Here is a 25,587-nt window from a genome sequence, read left to right as displayed (position 1 = left end):
AAGCAAACCATTAGGGAGCTCAAAGAGCAATGAGAGATCCTCCTACTTGCCCAGTCCTAACCTCTTCAACTCTGTGGTGCTCCTTCTCCGAGTCACAGCATTTTAATGGCTACTGGAAAAAAGGCCCCACTTTTTTTCTTCTTAGTCACTTCAGCGGGAGAACATGGGAAAGGAACTGTGCCTCTTCCCTTTCTTCACCGAGACTCCCTACTCCCACAGAATTGTCTGTCAGGGGCTCCCATAACCGGTCTGGTTTTCCGCAATTGCTTGCCTTATATACAACACTGTTACCATAATCCCAGGTCCATCTGCTCTAAAAAAAATGGTTGAGCTCTTTCTCTTTTTTAAAGCAGATGTATACATTTTCTGTTTTGTCCACTTTTCCTCTCTTGGACCTATAATAGTGTCTTCTTCCATTGGCACCAGGTGCTTCAGACCAAACGGAGCTCCCGGAGGCAAAGCCTGGAGTTGCAGAAGTGTGAAGAGATCCTCAACAAGATTGTGAAGTACCGCTCCAGCTGGCCCTTCAGGTAACACGCTTTGTTCTCAAGCACAGAGGAGTAGACCAACCTGGCAGCTGAGGGAGTGCCCATTTGAACCCCTAGCAACTAATCTGATCCCTTCCTTTCAAGACATGTCTCAGTGGCAGGGGATTGGTGCTCCAAACTGGTGGAGACAGCTCTTAGTGCAAGGTGAACACACCTTCACTGTGCCTACCAATTGGCTGATCTCAGCAGGGGTGGGCCTTCTGAGGCTAATGGTTTAATAGCAAAGTTTCTGTCGGTTGTATCAAAGCTGTGCTGATATCGCCATTTGGTGTTTCTCCACAGGGAGCCTGTGACCAGAGATGAGGCTGAGGACTACTATGATGTGATCACCCACCCCATGGATTTCCAGACAATGCAGAACAAATGTTCCTGTGGGAGCTACCGCTCTGTGCAAGAGTTTCTTACCGACATGAAGCAGGTGTTTACCAACGCTGAGCTTTACAACTGCCGAGGCAGCCATGTGCTGAACTGCATGGTGAAGACAGAACAGTGTCTGGTGGCTTTGCTGCATAAACACCTTCCTGGCCACCCGTATGTCCGTAGGAAACGCAAGAAGTTTCCTGACCAGTTCACTGAAGATGAAGGGGACAGTGAGCCAGAGACCATTGGACAGTCTAGGGGACGAAGACAGAAGAAATAGAGAGGGGGGGCCCTGGTAAGGGAGAGGGAGCTGAGGTTCGGGAAATGGAGGTGAGAGCAAGGGAAGGAAGGGTGGGATGGAGAACATGGAAGGGAGGACACCACACGGAGTCCTGAAATGCCTGTTGTCCCAAGCTTGTGCTGTTTTTCTAAAACTCCATAGAACCTTAATCAAGCAGAGCTGTTATATTGGGTTGGTCTCTGCCCAGAAATATGGTGGTAGACCTTAACCTAACCTTTCTGAGAATCTCCATGAAGAGCCCAAGGGTATGAACCCAATTCCTTTTCTTTCCTACCCAAGGTCCCCTCCACTTTGGCCACCACAATAGTGCCAAGCCCTCTGGTCTCCAGGGGTGGGATTACTGTTTAATACAGAAGGATCAAGTATAACCAGGCCAGTTAGAGAGGTGGTGTGGCTTTTTAAAAATCTATATTTATATACAGCCTTGTTTCTTTAAGCCCATGTCTCTTCCCCCCTTCTCCCTCTCAGGTGACGGTATTAGTGAGTGCCATACAGAATTCTGTATTCACCAGCATCATGAAACAGTTGTGCTCTTTTTGAGTTGATCTTGGCAGAGTAAAGGGACATGTCCTAGAGCCATTCCTCAGTACCCTTCCCCTTTGTGACAGTTCTCTCCCCACTTCCACCTCACCTCACCCTTCGGAAAACAAACAAACAAAAACAAACTAAGGCACTTCACATAGAGACTGGAGTCCTGCTTATAATCATGCATATAATCTTTAGTTTGATGGATCTGGCCAGAGGGGTGTTGGAGCCCAGCCCACCCACATACCAGATAAGCTCTTAGGGGAGCAGAAGAAAAGCAGGAAGGATTGAAATGTTTAATTTTTTTAAATTGACTTTTCTAGTTATTAAAGATCGCTTGTTTTAGCAGTGATATTGTATAAAAAACATCTTGTAAAATATTTCTGTCATCTTGCTTTGGCACATGTACAGTACAATTTATATGATAATGTGTTTGCTTTCCTTTGCCCCATCTCCCCCCTCAGCCCATCCTCTCTCCTTCAGAGAAGTGGGTTGGAGGCTTATCACAGCAATCAGTGTGACCTGGGGGGCGGAGGGGCGCCCCCTGCCTGCCCCTGTGGCTGTTTCTCCCTTCTCCGTTTCCATGTCATCCCCCTCCTCCCATGCCTTTTCTCTGCTCCCTGAGAACCTGGATCTTTCAGTGGGAGGAGAGATGGGAGGAGAAGCTAGGCAGCCCCTTCCCACAATGACTAGCACTAGTGGTTATATTTAGGCAAAAGTTTGTAGTCTTCTTTCCCTTTTATGGAAGATTTTGATAAAAATGCAAAACAGGGTTTAATTTTTTTTTTTTTTCCTATCACTTTTGAATTGGAAAACTTGGATCACCTACGTTCTTCTGTACTTAAATGAAGTGAAAAGAATTCCACCAAGGGGATTGCAATTTATAGAATTTGGGAATAAAGCCTCTTAGTATTAAACTTCAAGGTGTGGTCCCTGCTTCTCCCCTGGGGACTTTGGGGATTTGCTCCGGTGGCTGGTGGATAGGTTTACTGTCCCCTTTCCACAGGCTTGGAATTAGCACTGACATTACAATTTCATAATCCCAACACCAACACCTCCTGCCTCTTACCCTAGAGCCAGTCTGTTCTTGTTAACAGTAAGAATCCTGTGTTCCCACTTCAGTGATACCTGAATTTGTTGTTTTTTAATTGTCTTTAAGGAGGAAGGGCCCCATTGAGGGGAAAACTTGTAATAAATTGGAATTTCAAATAAACATTATGTACTTGTGTTTATAAAGAAAAAACAATGCTGGTGACTTCTTTGTGCTCTTTGGGGGTGCTAGTGGAAAGTGGATAGTCCTGAGTCCTCTGTTTTCCCACTGAGTCTTGGAACCAGTTATTCCTCAGCATTGAGAGCACCTCTGACTTAGTCTTTTTTTTTTTTTTTTAATGTTTTTATTTATTTGGGAGAGTGAGAGAGGGATGGAAACATCAATGATGAGAGAATCATTGATCTGCTGCCTCCTGCATGCCCCCTACTGGGGATCGAGCCTAGAACCCTGGGCATGTGCCCTGACTGGGAATCAACACCTGGTTCATGGGTCAACCCTTAACCACTGAGCCACACTGGCCAAGCTGAGTTAGCCTTTTTAACCACAGGTTATAGCCAGCTTCTCGTTTCCTTGTTTCCAGGAGACATTTCTCGTGCTCCAGGTACAAAGTAAGACCTTCGTTTTCCCTGGCCTTGTCTCTGTTGGGAAACCCCCAACATTTTATTTGAAATTTCTAAGAATTAGAAGAAAGTGTTTTTTAAGTCTTCACTGTAGAAATTTATGTAGTTCTTTAGTTAATTTTGGGGAAACTCCTGACATTTTAAAAACTTTCTGGGAGTCCTGGTCATTGTTACTAAGTGGTTAGAGTAGGGGTGTCGAACTCAATCAGAGAAGGGGCCAAAATCTAAAATCCAGCCTAAATCGCGGGCCGAATGGTTTACTGAACAGTCATAAACTGACAATGTCATAAACTGACAGCGGAGTGCAGTGATGACAGCGCGGTGCGGGCCACATTGCAAGGCCTGGCGGGCTGGATTTGGCCCACGGGCCTTGTGTTTGACACATGTGGGTTAGAGCATCGGCCTGTGCACGGAAGGGATGTGGGTTTGATTCCCGATCAAGGGCACATACCTGGGTTGTGGGCTCGCTCCCCACCCTCAGTCAAGGCATGTGTAGGAGGCAACCAGTCCATGTGTCTCTTTCACATTGATGTTTCTTTCCCTCCTTCCCTCCATTCTCTGGAAAGCATTGGGAAAAAATATCCTCGGTGAGGGTTTAAAAAAAAAAAAATTCAAACAAAAAGAGTGAATATGTAATGGATTCGCATATACTCAGCTTTAACAATTCTACCATGTAGCCAATTTTGAGGTTTTGTTTTTTGTATTTTTTTCTTTATGCTGGAAGTTTTATAAAGTCCAAGTGGTTGATTCAAATAGTCACTGCTAGGTGGCAGCTTACCTACGCAGAGCCACTGCCTGCTCCCATTTATTGAGAAAAGAAACCACCAATTCCTGACCAACTGAACCAGGGGTGGCATATGGTAAAACAGCAAGAAGTGTGAGGAGGAACCCAAGCCCTTCGTGTGGGTTCTGCTGCTGACTTGTGTGGCCTTGTTGAATTTGTGGACTTGGAGCCAGGCCTGCACTTGGGGGTTTTCAGTCCTGCAGGGGAGGAAGCAGTTTGCCCCAAGGTCAAATTGATCCACCCTCAGACTCTGGAGAAGGGAGCTGTTACCTATGAGCATTTTCACACACAGTTGGACTCCCACCCCGTGTGTGCAGGTCTATCCCTCAGGGTAGGTTCCTTAGGCCACGGTAGGATGGTGCTATTGCGACCATGTGACTTCATCTCTAGGGTCTGTAACCTGGCCCTGCCCAACCTCCAGAAGCACCATTTCTCCCTACTTCAGGGGTATGACCTCAGGGGAGCCACCCATTTTGCTTAGGTACTATAAATAGGGACAAAAACTTTTATCCTTTGTTGTTGTTAATCCTCACATGATATTTTTCCCATTGCTTTTCAGAGAGTGGAAGGGAGAGTCGAGAGAGAAACATCAATGTGAGAGTGAGTGGTGGCTACAGTCAGGGAGGAAGTTTTATTCGTCACTGGTTGCCTCCTACATGTGCTCCGCCCCAGGTCAGGGAGGGAACCGGGAATCTAAGTACATGCTCTTGACCCAGAATTGAATCCTAGGGCCCTTCTGTGCACCAGCCAAAGCTCCAACACTGAGCCACACCAGCCAGGGTGAGAACTTTCATTCTGGAAGATGGGTATGAATCTTTACTTCTGAAAACCAACTAAGCCTCCCCTCATCCTAACTTCTTTTTCCTCCAACCCTGTGTCTTGGGTGGCAGTGAGGTGGGGTCTGGATTCCAGAGCCACCACTTGGCAGTGCGTGTCTCCAACTTGCCAGGGAGCCAGGGTCTCCTTGGCAGGGGTGAGAAAACTCAGGTGAGGCAGAAAGAGGTTTGCCCTGCTATTACAGCTTCCATTCTTGCCCAGGGCCTTCAGGCCTTTTTACACCCAGGACTGCTCAGGCACGCTGGGACTTTCCCTTTCAGAGTGAAACTGATAGCAGCCCCTGACCCCCAAGGCAGGTCTATCTGACCTGCATCAAGATCACCCTTGTTGACTCCTGAGAACTGACCTAAGAAATTCCCTTAACTCGGGCTCTCCCAGTCACTAGTTCAGACTGGACAGATGTGTGCACACTGACGTGCTGTGGTGCTCTGAAGACTCACCTGCTGGGCGAGCACGGGGTGATTTCTGAGGCATCTGGGGGGCTCTGGAATTGTGTTGGGGTATGGGAAGACCCTGCTTTGGGAGGGGCTTCTCTGGACAAAGCCACCCCAGGTTACAACATCTGCTGTTCCCCTGGGGCGTGATGGTGGTGGTGGAGGAAGTCACAAAAGTTCTGGAGGCTGCAGACCACCTACCTGGCTGTGTGATGAACCAGCCAAGTCCTCCACTTTCCCCTTCCCTCTTTGGGAGAGAAGGGCCAAATGAGGACTTCTGTAAAAGGTCTTTAATAAATGTTTCCTTCTTTTCCTCTAGGGTCTGGGACATTTCTAAAGTGTCTTCCAGTGCCGAGAAGCCTTGGATGGCAATGTCCATCCTCCCTCCCTCCCAAGTACTGGCCCATGTGAACCATCTCAGCCTCAAAGCAGCCAGAGTCCCCTTGGGGCTGGTCCTGACTACACCTCCCCCAGTCCCCACCCGCCTCCCAGTTCTGGAAGCCAGTCTGGTTTCCGCTGAGTGAAACATAGCCAAAGACCCCCTCTCCCTTGTCCAATGACTGGCAAGGAATAGGGTGAACTGGTGCCATTTTAAAGCTAATCCTTCCCTTCACCCCTCACACTTGCCTTTTTCTTCCCATCTCGGGAATGCTCTCCTTTTACTCCAGCTGCCCCTGGCCCGTGCAGGCCTTTAAGCAGCCTCAGCTCCACCCACTCCCTGCAGACCTGGCCTATAAGCCCAGCTTGGTGCAGCCCTGCCCCTCCCACTCTGAACGTGGGCCCCTGTCACTTTCAATAAGCTCATCCCGTCTCACTCCAGGACCCTCCCAGGGAGAGTTACAAGGTGTTATGGTCATTTGGCTTCATTGATCAAAGAAGGCACAGGGGCCTACTGTGTGCTCTGTGAGAAGGGAAGGATTAAGGTGAGGAAGGCATTCCCACATGTAAGAAACACAGAAGCAAAAAGGCAGAAGGGTTGCAAAATTCCCCCAGAGGTCAGTGCTGCTCTATGTGATGAGGGGCAGCCCCAAACCCATCTCAACTCCTGATGGAGCTGTCGTTGGTTTTCATCTGGTTTCTCTCTTGTCCTGGGAGATGGGTGGTTGGTGCAGGGCAAGAACTATGCCCTGAGAGGCCCTGGGTTTGGGGGCTGAGCCCTACCACTGAAATGAAGCTGTTGACCTTGGGCCTCCCCTTGGCTCCAAAGGGAGGCCGGCAGCGGAACTGGATCCGTGGGGCCTCCCGGCGGCGACAATGCATGCCACTGTGCCATGCACCCAGGGACAGTAACCAAGACCATCACATTGTTCAAGGTGAGGGTCCCAGTGGCCATGATGGGCCATTTAACCACCTAAGCTGATGGGGGTCCCTGGGACCTGGCATCCAGACACACATGGACCTTTTCCCAGCCCCTGGCATCCATGCATACCGCCTTGTACCTGCCCCATTTCTTACTGCTGCTCCCGTACCTCAAATCTTTTCACAGCTTCTTAGGAGCTGAAGGCCCAGTTCCCACTATACTCGGGCTCCCATCTCTATGTCCATGTCTGATACCAAGATGCCCATATACCAGTCTAGTCCCAGCTCTGCTCCACCCAGAGAGAGCCCCAGGGCCCCAACCAGTGAAGTGGGTGCACTGGCAATCTTCAAAGGCAATAACAGTGGCCAGAAACTCAACAATAAATTACATCATTAAATAAACTCCTTGCTGGACCATGCCCCTTTCTGCCCCTTCTCCCATACTCCACATACACCAGCCTCAGGCCCCAGGGAGGAGACAGCAGGCTGGCCTACAGGAGGCGGTAGGAGCAGGGCCTGGAGCTCTGAGAACCTTTGAGATAAGCCGATGCCCTCATTTTCTATACAAATGAGGAAAGCAGTCTGCGAAAAGGAAGACTTACTAAACACAACCCCCAAATAGGCTAGATTCTCCAGGCCCAGAGATGAGGATGCCATCCTGGGGGGTTCCCTGAGTATCCCAGCAGGCAGGCATCCCAGTCTCACTTTGGGAAGCAGGAACCCAGGCCTCAGAAATAGGCAAGCGGGTTGCCAAAAAGGAGCAAAGACAGGCAGAAGGGAAACACACACACACACACACACACACACACACACAGAATCTGAGACTCTTGCAAAACACAGCTGTTCCGTGGGGGACATTCTCCTGATTGGTGGGGAGCCAGAGAACAGGGGCAGGGACCCACCCCGGCTCTGCTCACAAAGATTCCTGCAGAGCCTCCCTCCCCCCCCCCCCCCCCCACCTTTCCCGGCCCAGAGAGGACTCAGGGGTGCCACATGGGGGTTTATTCCAGTCACAGCTTCCAGAGAAACTCAACAATAAATTACATCATTAAATAAACTCCCTGCTGGACCATGCCCCTTTCTGCCCCTTCTCCCCATACTCCCTGGGGACCCTGTGGGGACTCAGGCAGGCCCACCCCCTGCTCTAGGCCACAGGGGCGTGAGCCTCACTGGGTCCTCACACGTGAGGGTGAAGGAGAGTCTCCCTGCCCTGGTCCTCAGCCCCCTTGCACTCACTTGCCTGACCTTGACAGCTGGGCAGCTGCTAGTCAGCTGTCTCCTCCACAGGGGAGGGCGGGTAGAGGAGGGGGCAACAGCCGCCCTGAGTAGGCCTGTGTACCTAGAGGTGTGTGGGGTTCTCCAGAGAGGGGTCCGTCTTAGTCATGTGCAAGACCACGGTGGGAGCTTTGTAGTGGCAGTGGGTGCCACGGCCATAGCCTCCTGGGGCCCGGCAGGCCTTCGCCCGGGCCCGGCCAGCTGCCATCTTGCGGTGACACAGGCTCTGCCAGGTCTGGAAAGTCTTGGAGCTCCAGACCCAGACGCCGCTGGTTATGCCCACCACCAGCGACATGAAGATTTTGAGCATGAAGACGGCCACGGTGGGCACCGAGCCCCCCTGCAGCGAGCAGTCCCTCCGGCCGCCTGGCACGCTGGCTGGGGAGCACAGCTGCTCCGTTGCCCGCAGGCGCCAGAAGTCCATGTTGAGGCGCTCGTAGACGTAGCACACGATGACGCAGGTGGCAGGCACCGTGTACAGGATGGAGAAGACCCCGATCTTGACCATGAGCTTCTCCAGCTTCTCCGTGTTGGTGCCGCCCGTCTTCATGATCTTGCGGATGTGGAAGAGGGCCACGAAGCCGGTCAGGAGGAAGCTGGTGCCCAGCACCAAGTAGCAGGACAGGGGCACCAGCACGAAGCCCGTGAGCGCGGCCGCGTCCATGCTGGCCACGTAGCAGAGCCCGGTGAGCTCGTCCCCGGCCACCTTGCGCAGCGTCAGGATGACGATGGTCTTCAGGGCCGGCAGCCCCCACGCCGCCAGGTGGAAGTAGCTGCCGTGGGCCTCGATGGCCTCGTGGCCCCACTTCTTGCCGGCCGCCAGGAACCAGGTGAGCGTCAGCACGACCCACCACAGCGAGCTGGCCATGCCGAAGTAGTAGAGCAGCAAGAAGACGAGCGTGCAGCCCGTGTTCTCCAGGCCCTCCTGGATCACGTAGAGCGCGCCGCCCGCCTCCTGGTCGCAGGCCACGCTCTGGGCGCCGGCCACGGCGCGGATAAGGAAGGCCAGCGAGTAGACGTTGTAGCACATGGAGAGGAAGATGATGGGGCGCTCGGGGTACTGGAAGCGGTGCGGCTCCAGCAGGAAGGTGAGCACGGTGAAGGCGGTGGAGAAGAAGCACAGCGCGGACCACACGGCCATCCAGACGAGCGCGAAGTCCTTGTCCCGCCGCGACCAGAACACCTCGACCCCCGGGCCGCAGCGCGGCGCGCAGGAGCGGCTCTTCTCCACGTACTGGAACTTGTCCGGGTTCTCGCAGGTGCCGCTGCCGCCCGGGCCCGGGCCCGGGGCCGCCTCCTCCCCGGGGGGCCGCGCGGGCCGCGGCGCCACGGGCAGCATGCCCAGGCCCTTGTGCGGCTCCGCGGGGCCGGCCGTGGCGTTCTCGGGCGCCTCCATGCAGAGCGCGTGCGGGTCGTTGCGCGTGGGCAGCCGGGCGCAGTCGAGCGAGTCGGGCCAGCCGAAGTTGAACTGCTCCATGATGGGCGCGCAGCGCAGCCGCGCCTGCTCGCACATGGGCCGGCAGGCGGGGATGGGCGTGGAGACCTGGTCGGTGCACATGGGCGCGTAGAGCGAGCACAGGAAGAAGCGCAGGTGGCCGTGGCAGCCGTACTGCACGAGCGGCGCGAACTCGGCGAGCTCGGCGGCCGCCTCGCCCTGCGACGTGTGGCCCAGCAGGTTGGGCATGCGGGTGAGGTTGTAGCCGATGCCGTGGCACATGGGGATCTCCACCGCCTGGCACGGCGGCGGCCCGCGCCCGCGCTCCGGGTCGAAGCGGCCGATCTCCAGCGCCGTGCCGCCCGCCGCCGCCAGCAGCTGCCACAGCAGCAGCGCCCGGCGGATCGGCGGCACGGCCATCCCGGGCTGCCCCGGCCGGAGGCGGGAGGTCGGCCCCGGCTCACTCGGGCCGCGCCGTCCGGCGCCCCGGTGCGCGCCCGCCCGGCCCCGGAGCGCGGGCCATCGCCGGGCCGCCCGCGTGTGTCCCGGCGCGGCTGCGGGGCGCGCGGGGCAGCGCGCAGGAGAGCCGCCCGCGGGAGAGAGGCGCCGAGGAGCCACCGCCGCTGCCACCCCGGCGGCCGCGGAGCCTGAGCCGGCGCCGCCTCCCGCGGCCGCGGCTACAAGCCTCGGGGCGGGGCGCCGGGCGGACAGGCCCAGAGGCGGGCCCTTCGCGCGCCGGGTCCGCCCCCGCCAGGGCTTTAAAGGCGCCGCGGCCCCGTCCCGCAGCCACCCCGGCGGTGGGAGGTGCGGACCTGTGGGACGGGTTGAAGTACGACATGGTCTGCCCGCTCACAGCTCACACTCCGTTTTTTGTTTTTTGGTTGTTTTTTTTTTTTTTTTAATATATGTTATTGATTTTTTACAGAGAGGAAGGGAAAGGGATAGAGAGTTCGAAACATCAGTCAGCTGCCTCCTGCATGCCTCCTACTGGGGATGTGCCCGCAACCAAGGTACATGCCCTTGACCGGAATCAAACCTGGGACCTTTCAGTCCGCAGGCTGACGCCCTCTCCACTGAGTCAAACCGGTTATGGCTCACACTCCGTTATTTCCTTTCACTACACTATCAGGGTGATATTGTGGGTGATCACTCCCCCTGCTTCCGTGGGCCTCACTCCCATTGCGGAGATGGGGAGAACTGTCCCTCCTGTGGCACAGAGGGAACCTCCAAGGCAGGACACAATGCAGGAACGGTGAAGCCCTAAGGGTATGGCTCAGTCTGTCGGTGACAGATGACAATGAGTGAAGGAGATCTGAGACTGAGACCCCTTCCTGCCCACCCCACCCACGTGTACACCCCCGGGGTGGCTTGGGAAGGTGTTTCTGAGGGGCCGGGTGGTGGGGATCCCTAGGGTCCCAGAGCACCTCAGTCCTCCCACTTCTGCTCAGCCAGGTACCCTCCACTGCTCCTGGGTAGCTCTGAGGGTGAAAGCCAAGGGCATCCAGCAAACCACCCAAGGGGCCCTGCTCTGGTTTAGGACTCACGCTGAGACTGCTGTCCCCCCCTTTGCCCACCTCCCATCTGCCCTCTCCCCCTAAGAGTATCTGGAAGACTCAGACTCAACATGTGTGCTCAGCACCAGTTCAGTCACCCTAGCAGCTGGTCAGGGTGCTTAGAGGATGAATGACAAAGGGACCGGCCTGCAGGAGGGGTAGGAGACTGACTGAGGGCCTACGGAAAGCCAAGCAGCCCCACGCCGGGCATTTTAAACTCTCATAGTCCTGCAAGGAACTCTGTGCCCATTTTACAGATGAGAAATCAAGGCCCAGAAAACTTGAGCTCTTTGCCCCAGATTATAGAACTCACAAAGCCTGTCATTCAGGCTCTTCCACTCCATCAGGCTGCCTGTCGCCAGCAGAGGAAGGGCTCCTGCCCAGGCCAGCTGACCCAGCTCACCCTCCTGTAGAGCTTGGCATGTGGTGGGGGCTCCAGAAGGAGCCAGGCAGTGGCTGTAATTAGTGCTCACCCCGGCTAAGAGCTGAGCTAGAATGAGGAAGAGAGAAGGAGAGAAAGACACTCTGTTGCAGGCGTGCATCCAGCCTCTTGTTCTTTGCGGGCACATGAGAGACTGGGCATCCCAGGAGATGCAGCCAGCACTGTGCCCAGTGCGTAGGGTGTGCTTGGCTCCCCTGAGCCAAGAGAGGTGCTGCTGCAAGATCCTGAACTTCCTTCCCAAGGAGGCCGCGCAGGAGGGAGGCACCTTTGGGAAAAGGATGTGACTTTGATCACCTGGTCAAGGGTAACAGGCTCATCACCGAAATGCCAGGGGCAGTTTCCCATTACACAGGGTGACGGCTCTGCTCATGGAGATGGCAGCATAACTTCCCCACTTGCCTCTTCATTTTCTGCCAACCCCCTCCCCGTATTTCAACTCCTTCCGAAAACATCGTGCCACCTCTGTCTTGCATCCAATCTCCCCGGCTCAGAGGCCCTTCTCTGCTGCTCTGGCTTCCAGCATCGCCTCCCACCGGCAGCCCCCTCTCCGGATGGAGGCTCTGCCCTGTGGGCCCAGGATCCTTGCCCCTGACTGTCCACCTACTGTGCACCCACACACGCCATCCATTCCCCCTCTGCTTCAACACCAGCAGCTGCTCTAGGACCAAGGGGCTGTTTTATTTTTCTCTGTGTCTTGCCCTAAGGAGGGACAGTTGCATGGATGACAGTGGAGCATGATCCTGCCTCCTGAGCCCCTGCGTTATGGTGTCGGTGGGAGGAGGGGGCTCCAGAGCTGTCTGTCCCCTTCGCTGGCAGCCAGACTGGGAAGCTCAGCCTGGTGGAGGCTTCCCATTGTTAGGACTGGCTTGGGAACCAGGTTTTTTTGTGCCCAACCCCCCTAACCCCCTCCCCTCCTTCCCACCGCCCACTCCCCTTGTGTAGAGGAATCAGGGGCCCTTCCTCTGGCAGTGTATGGGAAGGGCGCCCCAGGAGCCAGGGGATGCCAGGCCTGTCACCATGGTAACAGCTGCTCTGGGAAGTCAGAGGTGGGGAGGGGTTAGGGAACAGCCCCTCCCCCATGCAGATGCTGCCTGGGAGAGAAGAGGCCTCTTGGGCCGCCCGCCCACCCACCCGGCTTTGTCACTCGATCCCCCTCTTTACAAAGGCGGAACAATACCCCAGGCGCTCACTGAAAGGGAGACTATGAGGAGGACCGGAGGGGACTGGGAAGAGGGAGATTGCCATCAGTGCCCACCCCCATTTCTGCTCGACCGGGCAGAGCGGGCCAGAGCGGCAGGCGAGGTGGGAATGGAGTCCCTTTCCTGGGGGAGACACATCCCTTCCTGGGGCCCCTGCATACGTGGGAAGGGATACCTTCCTGACCTCTGTCCCCCTCCCACCACCCCAGTCCCCCTGAGGTCCCCACTCATAGGCCCTTCCGGCCACATCCTCCCTGATTGCAGCCACCGCTCACCTCCACCGGACACCTGCTGGTCCTTCCCCCCAAACTCAGTTCTGCTATTGCCATTTACAGCACAACCCCACCTGGTGCCCGCCTCTGTGCCTGCACCACCCGCCTGAGCTGTCTCCCCACAAGCCTGGGAGCTCCTGGCAGCTTGTCGCATGGTTGGAAGAGTCTCTCGTCAATGTTGGTTGTATGAAAAGCATGTAAATGAGGAGGAGGCCATAGATCCTTCTGGAAGAGGCCGACTACAAGTGGGGCCTGAGATTAGGAAAGGGATGTTGATTGGACTCTTGGGGACAGAGGTGTCTGTGAATAAACTGAACCTGAAGGAGGGCGGGTCCTGTATCTCTTCCAGGTGCCAGGAATGCCCCTCAGGGGGCACGATTGGTGATGGAGGAGCCGGTAGGTACATGGACACACCTGCTCCTGGGCAGGGGCGGAGTGTGGAGAGTCACTACAGCCTGGGAGACAGAGGTGGGCTTTGGCACCTGTGTGTGCTGTGTGTGGGACGTGAAAGGTGAATTAAGTGTGTGTGTACACTCAAGGACATACAGGGGCTCGGTTATTCCTGTGTGTGCATGCCCCGTGCCGTGGGCGGGGCTGGGTGAGCCCACCTCCCTGAAGCTTAGCCCTGGTTCTCAGTCAGTTCCCTTTAAGGAGATGTCAAGGGCTGGATTAGACTTTCATTTTTACTAAAGAAGTGCTTTAAAATTTTCTTCTTAGGGCTTTACACTTTTCACAACTAATTCAACATTAGAGATGAGCAGAGAAATAACACAGTCGTTTCTTCCTCTTCTTACATACAATGCCAGCACTCAGCTAATCAATATCGAGCTCAAACATCTCATCCTGCCTGTCGCTCAGTTGGTTGGAGCGCTGCCCTATACACCGACAGGCTGCAGGTTTTTCCCAGGCCAGGGTGCCTCCGGGAGGCAACCGATCCATGTCTCTCCTCTGAAGTCAATAAACATATATCTATGGGTGAGGATTAAAAAAAATAAAAAAGGTTCAGGAATCTCTCTAGATACTTTTTTCTAGACTTTACAAACTCTTGTGCTAAAATGAAATTAATATAGTACATTTTATGCCTCATTTTTTCACCTAATAATCTATCATGAATCAATGGATTAATAAATATATGGAAAAAAAGATAAGTAAAATGTTAATGGTGAAATCTAGGTAGTGGTCATTCAGGTTCTCACTACAAATTTTGTTAAACTTTTCTGTATATTTAAAAATTTTCATAATAAAAGTATTTTTAATTACTATCATAAATGTCTTTCCTTATCAACACACACACGGGGCCCAACCATTTTTTAAAAATAGTCTCTCTGATCTTCACAGAGAGGATTTATTATGAATTATTTAGCTAATCCCCTTTGGATAGACATCTAAGTGGCTTGTTCTGATCTAGACCAGCCAAGCAGATACAGGAGTACGTGTAACTGGGTTCTGCAAACTGTGGTCCACAAGCCAAATCCAGCCCACTGGATTAAATAAAGTTTTATTGAAACACAGCCATGCTCACTGGTTCAGAATCTACGGTTCCTTTTGAGCTACGATGACAGAGTTGAGTAATTTTCACAGAGACAATATGGCCCCCAAAGCTGAACCTGTTTACTATTTGGTCCTTCACAGAAAACATTTGCCGACCCTGAGGGGCTTGTACTTTTATTTCTATAGTGTAGAGTCTGTGAATTTTTATAGCATTATTAGCAATATAACGTTATTGATGTATAATAAATGTGCACATATTTGAAGTATACAATTTTTAAAAAAAAACATATTTAATGATTTTTTACAGAGAGGAAGGGAGAAGGATAGAGAGTTAGAAACATCGATGAGAGAGAATCATCGATCAGCTGCCTCTTGCCCACCCCCTATTGGGGATATGTCTGCAACCAAGGTACATGCCTTTGACCAGAATCGAACCTGGGACCTTTCAGTCCGCAGGCAGACGCTCTATCCACTGAGCCAAACAGGTTTCGGCTAAAGTATACAATTTAACATATGGATATACTTGTGAAATTTTACCACAATTGATCCAGAGAATATCTTCCAGTTAAAATGCAAATATCTTACTGGGAAATAGTACATTAAAAAGTTAATAACTGGTATATATAATAACTGGTCAATATAAGGTGAAATGAGCTTAAAAATAACTACCATTTATTAAGTATTAATTTAAATCTCATTCAATCCTCAAATACCCTATGAGGTGATTATTATTTATTCTAACTTTTAGAAGAGGGAACAAGCTTAAAGAGAGTTGAAACATGAGGTTGATCAATTACATCTGTAATACTTCAACAAAAAAGATTAAAAAGAGAGTTGAAACAACTTGCCTAAAGGCAAGCCATAGCACGAGGATTAAAAAATACTAATAATATATTCTTTACCCACCAAAAGTTTTCTTGTGCTCTTCCTTCCCCTGTCAGGTGACCACTGAACTGCTGACACTATAGATTAGCTTGCATTTAGTTTATATAAATGGGACGTCTGTGTGATTTTATGGGAATTGTGGGTAGCACACATTAATTGAGCACCTACCTTGCACCCTACACAGCACATGGCCGGACTGGGCTGGGTGCCGGGGACACAGATGAACAAGACAGGCACCCATCCTCTGGCTGCTCCTGGTCCGCTGGAGTCACAGACAGACAGTGACCACTCTGGTGTCAGCTGACATTTGCGTTTAGAGAAGGAACCTGGGGGTGGGCTCACAGAAGGTGACACATGAGCAGATTATTATTATTTTTTAAAATATATTTTATTGATTTTTTAGAGAGAGAAAGAGAGAGGGATAGTTAGAAATATCCATGAGAGAGAAATATTGATCAGCTGCCTCCTGCACACCTCCCACTGGGGATGTGCCAGCAACCAAGGTACATGCCCTTGACCGGAATCGAACCTGGGACCCTTTAGTCCTCAGGCTGATGCTCTATCCACTGAGCAAAACTGGCCAGGGCACAAGCAGATTCCTAAACCCAACGGGGAGCCAGATAACAGAGGGAAGAGTGTTCTCGCAGAGGGAGCATTAGAGAGGAAATGGAAGCAGCCGCCAGGGCCCTAGTGCGGCTGGAGAGCCAGGACTCGCCCTTGGCCAATGGGGAGCATGGGAAGGTTTAAGAGAGGGAGTGTTTTACGTGGTCTCTTTTGGGGGTCGGCTGGGACCAGTAGAAGTGACAGGTTTGTGAGTCCTGGAGAGGGAGGCGCTTTAAGAGCAGAGAGGGAAGGAGGGCAGAGCTAATGGCAGGAAGCAGGCCCTTTCAGAGCAGCTGCTGGTTGGGGGGGGCGGGGGTGGGGGTGGTGGTGGGGAGGGGAGGCTGCTGGGAAGGACACTGTGACTGCGTTATGTGGGGGCAGAGGGTCCCCCACCTCCAGAGCCCCGTCTGTGTCCAGCCCCATCCCGCCAGGGCCGCTGCGGCCACCCTGTGGCCAGGACGCCCAGAGGCGCCTGCCCCGCTGAAAGCCGCTTTTGTGCGGCAGCTCCAGCTCCTGTTTCGTTGACGTTGGACCTGCCGCTTATTGATCCAGCGCGAAGGGAAATTCGGCAGTGGCCGAGGGGAAAAAACAACCTCAGCTGCCGAGCGAGGAGGAAAGAGGCCCCAGCGCGGGCCCCGCTGCCCTCCCACCACCGGCCCAGCCCGGAGAGGGCCTCACGCTGCCTCCCCTCCGGCCTGGGACCCACCTCCCTGAGGCCGCTGGCTCTCCGTGAGGCCCCCCCCCCTCTGTGGCTTCTCTCAGGGCAAGTCTCCTGCCTTCCAGGCAAGCTGGTTCTCAACCCCCCCAAACCCTCCCCCTGTCCCACCCACCACCCAACACACACCTGAGGAGGCTCCAGGCGGATGGTCCCTAGTGTGTTCTGAGCCATTCTCCTGCCTGCCCACCCCTGCCCGCCCACCACTGCAGCCAAGCCAGGAGCCTGAGCTCGGCCACCCCGGCCTCTCAAGGTGTGAGGGCCAAAGCCCAAAAAAGCTGTCAGATCGGAGGAGGCTTGCCCTTCAGCCACCCCAGAGGATTCCTCACTCACCAGCGGGAGGGGGCCAGCGGGGAGGCAGGAGATGGTGTGAACATGGCCCCCAGGCCCCACCTCACCGGGAGGGGCTCCCAGCTCTCCCCAGCACAGACCACCTCCCCTTCTCCCATCAGCACTTTCAGGTTACAGCCGGTCCGTCCTGGGGTTCGTGTGTCTGTGAGGCCCTTTCCCACCCAGGACTCCGATGGCCCCCGTTTGATGAGGAGGCTGAGGCTGAGGGACAGAGCGGAACCCCCCGGCCTCCTGACTCCAGGCCTGTGCCCTCCCTGCTTAATTCTCTGCCTCAGGCCATCGCACCCTCCAGGCCCACTGCTTCCATGGCCGGGCCAGCAGGTCTGAAACCTTGTCTCTTGCCCACGAAGATCTGCCCCAGGAGCTCCCACGGGCAAGGAGCCTGTCCCTCCATCTTGGCGTAGCCCAGCCCCGGCCTTTCCTAGGGATGGTGGGAAGGAGGCGGTATCCCATGTGAAGGGCAGAAGGCCCCCCTTCCCCAACTACCTTTCCGCAGGTCCCCGCTCACACGGGACCACCTCCCGGCTTTCTTGGAGGCGTTTGGGCCCTGGGCGGCAATGGCAAGGGATGAGCAGAGCACGGTTTGGGTTCAGTGCCTGGACTGAAACTGTGCCTGCAGCTGTCGTCTTAGACCCGCAGTGTCTCCGGGCTGCCGCTCTCAGCAGGTAAAGGACCTGGTGGGACCAGCGTCCCAGGGGAGCTGAGGACCTGCAGTGACAGCTCAGCACTGAACCTTCACACCTGACCCCCCACACACACTCCCCCTTCTCCCTCTCTCTCTCTCTTTCTCTCTCTCTCTCTCTTCCTCTCTCTCTCTCTCTCTCTCTCTCTCTCTCTCTCTCTCTCTCTCTTCCTCTCTCTCTCTCTCTCTTCCTCTCTCTCTCTCTTCCTCTCTCTCTCTCTCTCTCTTCCTCTCTCTTCCTCTCTCTCTCTCTCTCTCTCTCTCTCTCTCTCTCTCTCTCACACACACACACACACACACACACGCACACACGTCCTTCAGCCTTTCCCAGACTCGGGTAAACCCGTCCTTTGAAGCCCCGTTGTCACAGGGCTGCATTTTTACTTTCCTGGTCCTTAGACACTTCTGCTTCCCTGGCCCCTTTTTCCACTAAAACAAAATACTAAAAAATCAAATTTTATGACTATATGAGCTATATTTTATGATTACATTACACTTTATAAATATATTAATATTATATATAAAAACACTTTTTGACCTAATCATTTTTTTCACCTGTTTGTAAAGGAAGGCATTTTGGTGGGCCCTGGCACGGTGCCCACGGAGCCCCGGGGGAGCCGGCCCTGGCTGCTGACCCGCCCGTCCCACCTCCTCCCGGGGACAGCGTGCAGGAACAGTGCTCACTGACAGGGCCGTGGGCTCCTCCTCTCGCCTGGAGCTCCTTCCTTCTCCTCTGTGCCTGTTCCTCCCGGGAAGGTGGGAGGTGGCCCAGGGGAGCTCAGAGGGCCTCGCACAGCCTCTGTAGAGGAGAAAAATCCACAATTCCAGGCTCCTTCCTGTCCACATGGGTTGGGCCAGCCGGTGGGCGCCTCCAGCCTCGGTCGCTGCTGCCTCCTCCTCTGTCTTCCGACCCCAAGTGGTTTCCCTCTATCAGAGGCCACATCTTCCTGACGCACCTCATCTGCTCTGCCCCAAGGCCTTCCTGGGCCCCCACCTTCTGTAAGGCCAGGCCCCAAAGGTCCGTCTGGCAATCCAGGCCTCACTCTCAGCTCACCGTCAGCCCTCCTGACTGGAGACCACCCCCCACTTACCAGGTGTGCCCATTACTAATGCGGGTTTTGTTCAATAGATGGAGTTACACGTGTGTTGATACATATGCGATTTGATATGGCTGTAAGGCCAAACCGCTTCGGAAAGAAGACAATGCTCTGCGTTTGGTGGGATCAGGAAGGTGTGGTATGTTATGAGCTTCTAAAACCAGGTGAAACCGTTAATACTGATCGCTACCGACAACAAGCAATCAATTTGAACCAGGCTTTGATCTTGAAATGACCAGAATGGGCCAGAAGACACGGCAAAGTAATTTTGCTTCATGATGACGCACCATCACACGCTTCAAAACCAGTTAAAGACACGTTAAAAGATCTTGCCTGGGAAGTATTAACCCACATTAATCTGTATTCCCCAGACCTTGCTCCTTCAGATTACCACTTGTTCCCATCCATGGCACATGCACTTTCTGAGCAGCACTTCAAAACATACGAAGAAGTGGAAAATTGGGTCTCTGAATGGTTTGCCTCAAAACAAGAAAAGTTCTATTGGGACGGTATTCACAAATTACCTGAAAGATGGGGGGAATGTGTATATATATATATATATAATTTATAACCATATATACTTTAAATAGTAACTAATATGTGCCGTGCCAACCCTAGACCATACGTGGGTTTAAGAGTGAAAATCCACTCTCTGAGCACCCACCTTGCCCCACTCTGCAAGGGGCCTCTGTTGGCGTGGATAGTGCATCTTTCACAGACACGAACTCGTATGCCTACTTACAAGTGAATGAAATTGGGAGGCTTTTAGTTATTTACAATTAATTCTGTAATTCAAGTAATACATGTATATATAGTTTTTAAAAATTGAGAAATAATTTAAATTTTTATTTAAAGTATACATTATAAATTATACATATAATATACATTAAAATGCACAACTCTTGAGCATTCGGCTTGATACGTTATTAACAAAGTGAACACCCAGTGTAAATGCCCCCCCATAGACGCAGAGCCTGCCCTCACCGAGGAGGCTTGTTTGTATCCCTTCCAGCAGCGCGTTCCACTGCCCTCACTGCCCCATCTCAGCTCAGCTGCACCTGTTCCTCAACGCTGTCTACGTGGAGTCACTCAGGACTGTCTGCTCTTTTGTGCCGGCTTTGTCTGCTCAGCATATTGTCTGTGTAGCTCCTCTCTGCTGGTGGCAGGGAGCTGTACTTGGTCATTCTCATGGCTGAGTAGTGCTCCATTGTATGGGCACAGTCAGTTTCTTTTTTCATTCTCCCGATGATGGATATTTGGTTGGGTTGTTTCCAGTGTGGGGCTTGGACCCTGCCCCCAAATAAAATTCCTGTGTTGAAGCTAAAGCCTCACGGTGATGGCATTAGGAAGTGGGCCTTTGGGGGATGATTTGGTCAGGACAGTGGAGCCCTCGGGAATGGGATTAGTGCCTTTATTTATTTATTTATTTATTTTAAGGCTGCGGAAGCTCTTAGCCTTTCACCATGAAAGACATAGGGAGCAGATGGTCATCTACGAACCAGAGATGGGCTCTCAGCAGACAGCAAATCTGCTGGCACCTGGACCTTTCTAAACGTTTCTTAATTTTTAAAAATATATTTTTTATTGATTCCAGAGAGGAAGGGAGAGGGAAGAGAGATAGAAACATCAATGTTGAGAGAGAATCATTGATTGGCTGCCTCCTGCACCCGCCCCCCCGCCCCCCACTGGGGATCGAGCCTGCAACCTGGACATGTGCTTTTGACCAGAATCGAACCTGGGACCCTTCAGTCCTCAGGCTGATGCTCTATCCACCGAGCCAAACTTGCTAGGGCACCTTGCCTTTCTTACATCATCGTGCTCTTGTTTCGTTATAAAAAATGTTTAGGTACACCTAGTAAGAATCTGTGGAGCAATGAAAACGCATGAATGATAGCTTTGTACATCAACGTGGTGAGTCTTTAAATCATAGGGTTGAATGAGAGAATCCAGGCCTAACAGAATACAGACTGTTCATTTATATAAAGTTTAGAAAGAGGTTAAATGAAACTAGATTGACGTTTATGATAAACGTTCAAGAAGTGAAAGAGGTGAACATCAAAATTGTTGGCAGGATGTGGCAGTCTGGGTGGGGACGGGGAGCTGGTTAGGTTTGGGAAGGGCAGACAGGTGGCTTCTGAGGGCTGACAGTGTCCTACTTTTTGACTGGGTGAGGCCACAAAAGTGTTCATTTGATGTTTTAATGTGAACACATAAGTTTGGGGCACTTTCCTGTGTGTTACATTTTACTATTTAAGAAGGAAAAAGTGCCTGGTCAGTGTGGCTCAGTGGTTGAGCGTCAACCCATGAACCAAGAGGTCCTAGGTTCAGTTCCAGTGGGGATGCGCAGAGGGCAGCCAATCGATGTTTCTCTTTCATCAGTGCTCCCATCTCTCTATCCCTCTCCCTTCCTCTCGCTCTAAAAAATCAATAATATATATATATTTAAAAAATGGAAGAAAAGGGTGCATGAAGTATCTGAAGTAAAGAGCAAAGTCCCCCCTCCTTTCCTTTCTGCTGAGGCAGCACCATGGGCCTCATGTGGTTTCCTTTCAGACACTCTTCTCTGCACTTACATCCCTGTATACACATGTACACGTGAGTGTGTTTTTGTTTCTTTCTCTTACGTGGTATGTGTATAATTCTATAACTTGTTTTCACTTGATGAATTTTGGACCTATTTATAAGCTCAGTCCACCTTCTTTTTACAGCAGAGTCATAGCATATAGGGCAATATTAATGCATTGCAGCTGGACTGAATTAGTAATAGTACCTTCTGCATAGGGTTGCTGTGAGGAGATCAGATGCCAAGTGCTTAGAACAGGGCCTGAGCCAGGTCAGGCCAGCCTCAAGCCATGACTTGACTCAGCGCGTCAGTTTCCTGAGCTGTGAAGTGGGATTCGCCTGCGGGTCAGATGGTTCGGGCGGGAGGAGCTGCTCCTGACAGTGCGGGCGCTGTGAGCACGGCTGAGGCAGCGGAGGGCAGGTGCCGCTCGCTTAGTTATTGTGAACTGCAATTTGCTTCCGTACCCCGGAGGGCAGGCTCCCCGCCTTTGCTCCTTTTCTTTGTTTTGGCCCTTCTTTCCAGTTTTCTCTTCTGGATGGACTTTGTCATCTACCGGTAGTTTCATAAATAATCCTATTGGGTTTAGAGATTAATTGATTGAAGTTATAGATTAATTTGGGGAGAACTGACATCTTTACAATGTAGTAAACTCTTGATTGTGCTGACCTCGATTTAACGGAGTTTGGATTTAATGGGACAAAATTTCTCATCTGTATGTCACCTTTAAAATGTTAACTTTAAAGTGCTTTAAATAAATGTTAATTTTAAAGCGCTTTTAACCAAGATTTACTTATAATTAGATAAGCAGGGCTTTTTTGTTATTAATTCACTGTTATTATTTTTTAAAAATATATTTTATTGATTTTTAAAGAGTTAGAAACATCGATGAGAGAATCATCGATCAGCCACCTCTTGCACACCCTCTACTGGGGATGTGCCCACAACTAAGGTACATGCCCTTGATCGGAATGGAACCTGGGACCTTTCAGTCCCAAGCCGACGCTCTATCCACTGAGCCAAACCGGTTTCGGCTAATTCACTGTTATTTTTAACAAATGGGCCATCTGTTGGAAAAAACAAACAAACAAACAAACAAACTAGTAGTTTTACTGACACAAATCAATATTACATATTATAACTATAGTCTCCACATCTACATCCAAGGTTACTGCTCGTAAACGACGTTCAGCTAATGATCAGCACGTGACATGGCGTGCTTCCTGCAGCTGTTTTAACGCCCGTAGGCTGGCACACCTCCCAGACCTGTTCAGCATAAACGTAAAATCACTGTACTACATAGAGAAACCTTTTCTGTGAAACTCAACTTTTCATACATACCTAATTTTACTTACACAAACGTGTCCACATACATAAATCCAGGTAAACGAATTTGTCAATTTTTTAACATATACATTCAGAAAATCTACTCATTGGCTTTATCAGACACCCCCTCGCCCTGATTAGGCAGGTCATCTCCCTTTTAAGTCTAGTCCCTTCCTTTCCTGCTGCCTTCCTCCCATCCCATGGATTGAGCACCTCCTGCACAGCGAAGGAGACAGACCTGGTGCCTGCTGGTGAGCTGATGATCTGGGAGGGGGGGGGGGGGAGAGGGGGGGAGAAACACCAGGTGAACCCTGTGTGATCAGGTCCAGCTGTGAGGAAAGCAGGGGTGAGGGCAGAGAGTGATGCCCTGAGTGGGGTGGGAGAGGGATGACCTAGCAGTGTTTCCCAAACTTTTGACACATGTGTGCCCCTTCTATAATTTCCGTAACGCTGAGTACCCCTCGTACTCATGAGAACGTAGAATTAGGCGCAGCTAAGCACGGGGCAGTGCATATCCCCACCAAACTCCGGTGCAACGCGTACCCCCACCGGACTCTTCCCGTACCCCTGGGCGTACGCGTATGGGAAACACTGGCCTAGAGCAAGCATGTCAGATCCGCACCTGGCGGGCTGCATTCAGACGAGGCGTGCCGCACACCGGCTGCGAGTTAGACATACTCGATGTGGAGGCTCCAGCCAGGCGACAGCCGCGTACATGTCTGGTCCCAGGTCTTCATCCCAGTTCTGGATCCCTTGGACTCTCTTCCGGCAGAAGGACCTGTCCATCCTACAGCGCCTCCTGGGTGCTGGGTAGGAGAAATCCATCTCACTTCTGACCCTGCCCCACCCACGCCCCCTTTACCTGCGTTTATCCCCCGGCCACGGGCGTTCTGGGACCTGAAGGCAGTTGGGGCTGAGCTCACAGGGTCCGTGAGCGTCGTCACCCAGAAGGCAGTCGGAAGCCATGCGTTCCTGTAGACACGGGATCGGATCCGCATTTCTCCGCGCTCTGGGCACAGGGGAGGGGGGCTTGGCCACTGTTGCCTTAACTCGGAGTGACAGCAAGAGAGACGAAGGGTGTGTGTGTGTGTGTCCAACAGACAGGGGCCCAGGTAATGAATGAGTGAGTGAGTGAGTGAGTGAGTGAACAAATGATCAGCCTGTAGGGACACCAGCATGTTGGTAAGCAAGATGCAGGGTTGGAGAGGGGTCAGCCCTCCCCACGTACCACCATGATGACATCAGGCCCCACGCCAGCCTGGACCACGCCAGCCTGGGCCTCGTCAGCCAGGGCAGGGCTCTGACCACAGGCCTCGCCAGCCTCGCTCCCTCCGGGGCAGGGAGGCTTGAGGTCAGGTGAGCTGCCTGTCGGGAGCTGGAACCCGGGAGGGGAGGCTGAGGGCAGGATGTTCCACGGCTGAGGGGTGGCATCTGCCCACGAGAAGCTGGGGGTGCCAGGGCCCGGCGACTCCGAGGTCTCTCTCCGCCCCCCTGGGCTGGCAGGCCAGTGCCAGGAGGGCTCTCGATGGCCACGAGGGGCCACCCCCCGCTGGGTGCCTGCCTCATCCGCTGCCACGGCCCCCGCACAGAAGGCCTTTCATAGGCGGGCTGGCGGGGAGTGCTGGCTGCCCCTCAGCCCCAGCCTCCTTCCTGCCCGGCCCCCTCGCAGATCCCCCTCTTCGGGCTCCGCAGCAGGCCCAGGTTGGGGAGCGCCCGGCGAGGAGCACAATGTGGCTCCTTGTTCCCCAGCCCGGCCGAGCCTCCTGGAATTGGCCCATTTCCTGCCGAGGCCATGGGGCCTTTTCCAAGGTAAATAAACAAATACAGAGAAGTTGGGGCCTGGGGTGGAAAGCGGGGTGTTGGGGTTTTCTTTCCCCTCACTCCAACCCCCGAGCCATCGCTGCTGTGTGACCACTGGGGCGGGAGGGGAGGCTGAGCTCACCGCCCCCGCCGGCTGATTCCTAGGAGATCAGAACCCACTGAGGATGTGGGCGGCTCTGTTCCTCTCATCCCCACCCTCATCCAGGGGCTGCCCCCAGACAGGAAAGCAGGAGCGAGGGACCCTGACAGGGACCCCCAGCAGGGGCGACGGCAGCTGACAGCGGTGGAAGGGGCTCTGGGCTTCCCTGAGCTGGGCCCCCTTCCCAGCTGTGCCTCCTGGAGGACCGTGTCCTCTGGGAAGGGAACTCCCTTCAGCTGTGGAAGGGCTCTGGAGGGGCTGCCTGCCTGGAGGCCAGGGCCCCCCGCGGCCTGATCTGGACCAGTCACGCAAGCTCTCTGTGCCTTAGTTTCCTCGGCTTTAACACGAGGACATCATCACCTTCTCACAGGCGTGTGGTGCTCCTTGCGTTGGGGAGCAGGAGGCTCTGAGCCGGTCCCGGTTCCCTTCCTAAGAAATGAGTGATCCTCTGCTCCCTCCAGGGCTGATCTCAGACTGAGCCGCCTCTGCCCAGGCTCCTTCCACCATCCAGGTCCCCGCTGACCCACCCTAGACTGCCGGTCGGAGAGGGCACAGAGCAGGGAATGGGAGAGCCACCAACCTCCCCTGGCACTCGGCATCTCCCTGTCTTCCGGCTGCTCCCGTTCCCAGCACAGCCACCTCACAGCCTTCAGAGAGAGGCACTTTCCGAACGGATACTTTGCCACTGACTCCACAAATCCTCCCTTTCTTCACTCACTCAGTCAACAGAATTTGTTAACCGCTTGTGCTGTGCGGGGCCATGTATACTGGTGGGGGGCGGGGTGGGGTGGGGTTGGGCTGGGGATAGTTTGCTGTGTGGGTGCTTGTTTCCGGTGATGTCTCTCTCTCTCTCAAAACAGGGCCTGAGGATGTATTTGCAGAGATCAAATTCCTTGAGAACTGACATTTTTAGTTTTCACTTCAATGATAATTTTAAGGGTCATTTTATCACCCTGGCCAGGTAGCTCAGTTGGTTAGAGCA

The 25,587-nt window shown here is 53.1% G+C and overlaps 2 protein-coding genes across 2 annotated transcripts in view; one reads left to right on the top strand and one right to left on the bottom strand.

Moving 5' to 3' along the window:
* The window catches only part of BAZ1B (bromodomain adjacent to zinc finger domain 1B), a 70,035-nt gene extending 67,055 nt beyond the window's left edge, over positions 1-2,980 (top strand). The window contains exons 18-19 of the mRNA XM_084881605.1: positions 427-530; positions 831-2,980. Coding sequence (XP_084737731.1) covers positions 427-530; positions 831-1,188 — 462 coding nt within the window. The 3' untranslated portion in view covers positions 1,189-2,980. The remainder of the gene's footprint in view (positions 1-426; positions 531-830) is intronic.
* A 4,773-nt stretch (positions 2,981-7,753) lies between these two features.
* Positions 7,754-10,020, bottom strand: FZD9 (frizzled class receptor 9). The gene has a single exon (XM_084882043.1). It carries the CDS (start codon positions 9,887-9,889, stop codon positions 8,099-8,101), a length of 1,791 nt encoding a protein of 596 aa, XP_084738169.1. The 5' UTR covers positions 9,890-10,020; the 3' UTR covers positions 7,754-8,098.
* Between the last annotated feature and the right edge of the window lie 15,567 nt (positions 10,021-25,587).

The sequence above is a fragment of the Pipistrellus hanaki genome, assembly GCF_964339955.1.
Source record: "Pipistrellus hanaki genome assembly, chromosome: 4".
Taxonomy (NCBI): Eukaryota; Metazoa; Chordata; class Mammalia; order Chiroptera; family Vespertilionidae; genus Pipistrellus; species Pipistrellus hanaki.
The sequence above is the reverse complement of the archived record's forward strand: the minus strand, read 5'-3'. Positions and strand labels throughout refer to the sequence as shown.

Excerpts from the sequence above, each read along its gene's own strand:
- FZD9 (XM_084882043.1), bottom strand. The coding sequence starts at position 9,889 with ATGGCCGTGCCGCCGATCCGCCGGGCGCTGCTGCTGTGGCAGCTGCTG.